Consider the following 7,034-nt stretch of genomic DNA (forward strand, 5'->3'; position numbering starts at 1 on the left):
TTCAATTTAAAGAGGAACTCGTCAGAACTCAATTTTGATTTTGCGATCACACATCATGTTTAATCTATGTCATTAGTTATACTTATATATATGTGACCATTGATGGTTTAGTTATGTAAATTGTAAGGAAGACTGCTTTGATCCTATACTTGTATGATTAGTGGACGAGATTATTTAAGGGTACCAATAATAAATGTATATAAATAATGTTATCATTAATTTTATATTATTATGGAAATTATATAAAATTCATTAAAGCGCTTATACAGTTATATATACATTTATGCATTCCTGGTCCAGTGGGAGATTGTTGGATATTTTGGGACCACTAATAAATGTATATAAATAATGTTATCATTAATTTTATATTATTATGGAAATTATATAAAATTGTTGATGGATCGATTTTATTAATAAATAAAGATATAAACTTACCATGTTTATCTTGTGGGTTGAGTTTCCGGTTTGACTCAAGATCTCCTAAATCCCTAATATCTCTCACATTCGGTTATATCTCCATCCATATAAATACATGATGAGAAGCAGATTTACAATACACAAAATTATATACAAGTAAATTCGTTTAGGGTTTGCTGAGGGATCTTAGAGAGAGCTTTTGAGATCAATTGGAAAACCCAACTCTAGTTCTTCAGATCTGAAGATCATAATGAAATCAGGTATGTAATCGTTCTTTCATGTATAAGATTTATTTTAATCAGATTCGAGATTAAAGATCTTCATATTATGCTTCCGTGTTTTACGTTTTGGTTGTGAAAATAACCAACAGGTTCCCCCCAAGTGGTTAAGGCCCGTTATGGGGTCTTCTGTGGCCACAGTAATGAGTGACAATGGGCTTAATTCGAACGTTGAGATTGCATTTGACCGCTTTCAAATGGTAAACTTCTATAATAAAATTAACAATAAATACATATACAACACCTAATTCTTAATCACCACTCTATTTTCTTTCTCTATTTCATAAAAACTTTCAACACTTCAAAAAAATGGATTCGTTTCACCCGTTCCACCGGATGCTCCTTTCATAGTGAATAAAAACGAATATAAGTTTTGGGTATTACCTTACAGATGGAATATATCCAACATATTCCACATTTGTGAAGGCATTTCGGCACCCACTAGACCCAAGATACAAATTTTTTAAGAGAAAACAAGAAGGAACAAGTAAGGCCGGACGGTATGGAGTGCGAGGAGAGGTGTGGGACGTTTCCCGCATAGGGGAACACCACAGCATGGCTACGGGAAGGTTGGCACGGGAAGAGGGTGGGGGGTGGGGATCCTGCGTTCTCACTCCTCACATGATTGGTCTGTTTTTTTTATTGCAACGGCTGATTCCAACGGCTATATCGCTGTTAATATATATAAATTGTTTTTTATTTTTTTCGCTTTTCTTAAACTATAAATACCACAACATCCACTCATTTTTTAACCCATACCTTATACCTCTCTCCAGAAAATATTATTCAAAATGTCATCACCTTCATCATCCGATTCGACGACTGTAGAGGAGGCTAAGTTTATTGGTTCCGTCATGGCGAAAACGGTTGCATACTATCAAAACCGACTACGCAAAACATCATGTGCACAATCTAAGCTAAGAAAGTCGGGGTTGCGTAGAAATCACGAAGTCGGACACGATCGCCTTATAGAAGATTATTTTGCAGATGACGCCATCTACTCTATAAAGTTTCGACGTCGGTTCCGGATGAGGAAGAAGCTATTCTTACGTATTGTTGGCGATTTGGAAGGCCGTTTTCCATATTTCCAATGGAAAATGGATGCAAGGCGGGTAAAAGGTTGCTCTCCTGTTCAAAAATGCACGGATGCAATTCGTCAGCTAGCATACGGCATGGGCGCAGATAAATGGGACGAGTATTTTAGAATGTCAGAGTGTCCCGTGCAGGAATGTGTGTACAAGTTCTGCAAAGCGATCTGTTTGGTTTATGGGCAACGATATTTGCACAAACCAACTATCAACGATATCCACCAATTGTGCATGGTGCATGAAGGCAAACATGGATTCCTTGGAATGCTAGGTAGTATCGATTGCATGCATTGGAGTTGGTCATTATGGCAAAAACGGTTGCATACTATCAAAACCGACTACGCAAAACATCACGTGCACAATCTAAGCTAAGAAAGTCGGGGTTGCGTAGAAATCACGAAGCCGGACACGATCGCCTTATAGAAGATTATTTTGCAGATGACGCCATCTACGCTATAAAGTTTCGACGTCGGTTCCGGATGAGGAAGAAGCTATTCTTACGTATTGTTGGCGATTTGGAAGGCCGTTTTCCATATTTCCAATGGAAAATGGATGCAAGGCGGGTAAAAGGTTTCTCTCCTGTTCAAAAATGCACGGCTGCAATTCGTCAGCTAGCATACGACATGGGCGCAGATAAATGGGACGAGTATTTTAGGATGTCAGAGCGTCCCGTGCAGGAATGTGTGTACAAGTTCTGCAAAGCGATCTGTTTGGTTTATGGGCAACGATATTTGCACAAACCAACTATCAACGATATCCACCAATTGTGCATGGTGCATGAAGGCAAACATGGATTCCTTGGAATGCTAGGTAGTATCGATTGCATGCATTGGAGTTGGTCATTATGGCAAAAACGGTTGCATACTATCAAAACCGACTACGCAAAACATCACGTGCACAATCTAAGCTAAGAAAGTCGGGGTTGCGTAGAAATCACGAAGCCGGACACGATCGCCTTATAGAAGATTATTTTGCAGATGACGCCATCTACGCTATAAAGTTTCGACGTCGGTTCCGGATGAGGAAGAAGCTATTCTTACGTATTGTTGGCGATTTGGAAGGCCGTTTTCCATATTTCCAATGGAAAATGGATGCAAGGCGGGTAAAAGGTTTCTCTCCTGTTCAAAAATGCACGGCTGCAATTCGTCAGCTAGCATACGACATGGGCGCAGATAAATGGGACGAGTATTTTAGGATGTCAGAGCGTCCCGTGCAGGAATGTGTGTACAAGTTCTGCAAAGCGATCTGTTTGGTTTATGGGCAACGATATTTGCACAAACCAACTATCAACGATATCCACCAATTGTGCATGGTGCATGAAGGCAAACATGGATTCCTTGGAATGCTAGGTAGTATCGATTGCATGCATTGGAGTTGGTCATTATGCCACAACGCATGACGTGGTCAGTACATGAGAGGCGACCACAAAGAGCCGAAGATCATTTTAGAGGCTATCGCATCACATGATCTTTGGATATGGCATGCATTCTTTGGTACAGCTGGTGCAAACAATGACATCAATGTGCTATACCAGTCGCCGGTATTCAACGATATCTACATTTGGAAAGTCGCACGATGTACCTTTTCAAGAAAATGGGGTAGCATATAAGCGTGGATACTATCTTACTGACGGTATATATCCTCCTTTGTCTGTTTTTGTGAAATTGTTTACATGTCCTAATGACCGAAAAAGGAAAAAGTTTAAAGAGGCGCAAGAGTCAGCTATGAAGGATGTGGAGCGAACATTTGGTGTACTTAAGAGGCGTTGGCAAATACTAACAGTCGGGGCAAGGTCATATGAGGTGAAATGGTTACAACATGTAATGTATGCATGTATCATATTGCATAATATGATTCTTGAAAACGTAGGAAGAGCGATATGTCGGTACAATGAAAATGAAGTTTTGCCAAATGTCGAAGGAGTAGCTGTTGGTACACAAGAGTATAGGGTGAATAGAAGAGAAGTACACAATCACGACATTCATCACACCCTTCGTGCTGATTTGGTGGAGCACATTTATAGGACTCATATTCAGCCCCCGTTAGAGTTTCCTCACGATGATTTGTTTGACGAATCAGACGAGGATTCTGATATGTTTGTTGAGAGTGAAGATTCCGACAATGAGAGTGACGCTGGGGAGAACGATGAAGACGATCAAGGCGATGACGAGGACGATGAGGGCGATGATGAACAAGATGATTCCGAGTGACGTATTTTGGTTTGTATAAAATTAGGATATTAATGATTTTTCTAATTATTTAAATATTAGGTTTAATGTAAATTTTATTTTAATTAATGAAACGCTTTTTATTTTTCATTAAACTTTATGTTTAGTACTAATTTAAAAATTGTAAATCATAAAAAAAAAATTAATTTTATTTAATAAAAAAAAGTGAGGAAATGGCTTCCCACCCAATCCTTGGGTTTTAGGTGAGGGAAAGAAAAGTGAGGGAAATGAGGGTATGGCCCACAAAAAGTGAGGGAAGCTTCCCTCCCACACCCTCCGGTCTAAGGATGTGAAACGTGCTTTTGGAGATCTGAAATCAAAATGTCACATAGTTGAACATTCAACACAACTAGGGGTGACCAGCGGAATAGGGTACCCGCTTTCGGAACCAGAACCGCCTCGGAATTGGTCCAGTTCCGGAACCGAAACCGCCTTAAGTGGTTCCAATTCAGGTTCGTAAAGTTTCAGAACCGATTTATGCGGTTCCGGTTCTGGGTCTCATTTTCTCGAAACCACTACCCGCTGGGTAACCGATATATATATATATATATATATATATATATATATATATATATATATATATATATATATATAGGGAGGGGTTATTTGGAAGACAAAAAAACCCTAACAAAACCCTAAAAATCATAAAAATGCATAAAAAAATACTTAGAGATTACAAAACTTTTTTTTTAATTTTTTTTATAAAAAAATCGCTGAATAAAAAATAAAAATCAATTTTTTTTAAAAGAATTTTTTTAAAAAAAAGTGTTTTTAAAAAAAAAAAATTAGCGAATTTATTTAAAAACATGCGATTTTTTCATAAATAAATTCAAAAAAAAGTTTTGTGATCTCTAACTATTTTATTATGCATTTTTATGAATTTTAGGGTTTTTTTCCATAGAACCTAAACTTATATATATATATATATATATATATATACATATATATATATATATATATATATATATATATATATATATATATATATATATATATATATATATATATAGGAAGGTTCAATTGAGAAAAAAAAAAGGTTGAGAATTTTAGGGTGTTTTTCCACTGGTACGACGGAGGCTTTTGCGGCAAAAATAAATGAGTGGCTGAGAATGATTCCTCAATTCTAAACCTTTTTTATTTTCTCAATTGAACTTATATATATATAGCCGTTTACCTGCGCCAAACGCCAGGTACGAATACTTTATTCAGAAATTAGTTTATAGAGACGATTAGTTATTTTATGCAAATAGTTACCACATATAAACAATTATCAATAAGTGTTACATTAATAATACGATATTAGTAAGAATAAAAATGAAGATTTAGGATTATTTACAAATTTGTATGAAGACATGATTGATTGTATATTATTAATCGTCCAACACTTCTTTATATACATTTCTTTATATACCACTTCTTTATATACCGACTGTGGAGAGTTTTGAATAAAATAATTATTTTGTAAGTCAAAACATGCAATTGAAACAATAGTAAACGATTAACATAAGATAGTAACACCTTCCTTATAAATAAACAACAACTTTTGTTTAATCATCAACTGTCAATTACATTTTACAAGTTTAAGAAATTGATATCTAATTATTAGACCTAATATCATCTCCCAACCCCATGCTCCTCGCATGCTGCAAATGTCTAACCCTAGTCAATCCCTTCGTGATAGGATCCGCAGGGTTCTCTTCTGACGATACCCTCTTTGCCACAAGGAGTCCTTCTTCTATATTGTCTCTTATAAAGTGATATTTTCTGTCAATGTGTCTGGATCTACCATGATATCTTGGTTCCTTGGCTAAGGGAACCGCACTATTGCTGTCACAGAAAATCTCCATAGGCTCCTGTATAGCTAGTACAACTCCAGGGTCTCCAATGAAGTTCTTCAGCCATATCGCCTCCTTTGCCGCTTCACTTGTTGCTATGTACTCTGATTCACAAGTAGAATCAGCTACTGTCTCCTGCTTGAACTTTTCCAATTAATTGCTCCTCCATTTAGGGTAAAGAGCCAGCCTGACTGAGAGCAGAAATTATCCCTATCAGTCTGGAAACTAGCATCGCTATACCCTACTACTCTCAATTCATCACTCCCACCGAGGGTAAGAACCCAGTCCTTAGTCCTTCGTAGGTACTTGAGAATATTCTTTACCGCAGTCCAATGAATCTTGCCAGGGTTTCCCTGATATCTGCTAACCATGCTCAAAGCAAAGGACACATCAGGACGAGTACAAGTCATAACATACATGATTGAGCCAACAGCGGAAACATATGGTAATCAACTCATCTCAGCTTTCTCATCCTCTGTACTTGAACTCTAAGTCTTACTCAGTCTGGCATTGTGCTGGATTGGTAAGTCTCCTTTCTTGGAATTCTCCATGTTGAACCTCTTCAACACCTTATCCAAGTAGGTACTCTGACTAAGACCAATTAGTCTTTTCCTCCTATCTCTCAGTATTCTTATCCCTAGGATATAGGTAGCTTCTCCATGGTCCTTCATAGCAAAACACTTCCCAAGCCAGGACTTAACCACCTGCAAAGTTAGGATGTCATTCCCTATGAGTTGTATGTCATCCACATACAGTACCAAAAAGCTAACTATACTCCCACTATCCCTAACATATACACATGACTCATCCTCACTCCTCGAAAAACCAAACTCTTTGACTTTCTCATAGAAGCAAAGATTCCATTTGCGAGATGCTTGTTTCAATCCATAAATGGATTTTCAAGCTTACACACTCTATTAGGGTACTTTTCATCGACAAAACCATCTGGCTGATTCATGTAAACATTCTCAACCAACTTTCCATTAAGGAAAGAGGTTTTGACATCCATTTGACATATTTCATAATCATGAAATGCAGTTATGGCTAACAAAACTCTAATAGACTTGATCTTCGCTACTGGTGAGAAGGTCTCATTATAATCAATTCTCGGAGTTTGAATAAAGCCCTTCGCCACCAGTCGCACTTTGTAAGTGTGCACCCTCCCATCCATGTTGGTATTCTTCTTGA

General features: G+C 37.3%; 2 protein-coding genes across 2 annotated transcripts; both read left to right on the forward strand.

Moving 5' to 3' along the window:
- The first annotated feature begins 1,486 nt into the window (after positions 1-1,486).
- On the forward strand, positions 1,487-2,155 carry LOC145099378 (uncharacterized). Its single transcript, XM_079036967.1, has one exon. The coding sequence runs from the start codon at positions 1,487-1,489 to the stop codon at positions 2,153-2,155; it is 669 nt and encodes a 222-aa protein (XP_078893093.1).
- A 472-nt stretch (positions 2,156-2,627) lies between these two features.
- Positions 2,628-3,182, forward strand: LOC145099379 (uncharacterized). The gene has a single exon (XM_079036968.1). The coding sequence runs from the start codon at positions 2,628-2,630 to the stop codon at positions 3,180-3,182; it is 555 nt and encodes a 184-aa protein (XP_078893094.1).
- Positions 3,183-7,034: the final 3,852 nt, after the last annotated feature.

Source organism: Lactuca serriola, chromosome 4 (genome assembly GCF_051521515.1).
Source record: "Lactuca serriola cultivar US96UC23 chromosome 4, Lser_US96UC23_V15, whole genome shotgun sequence".
NCBI classification, from domain to species: domain Eukaryota; kingdom Viridiplantae; phylum Streptophyta; class Magnoliopsida; order Asterales; family Asteraceae; genus Lactuca; species Lactuca serriola.

Excerpts from the sequence above, each read along its gene's own strand:
- LOC145099379 (XM_079036968.1), top strand. The coding sequence starts at position 2,628 with ATGGCAAAAACGGTTGCATACTATCAAAACCGACTACGCAAAACATCA.
- LOC145099378 (XM_079036967.1), top strand. The coding sequence starts at position 1,487 with ATGTCATCACCTTCATCATCCGATTCGACGACTGTAGAGGAGGCTAAG.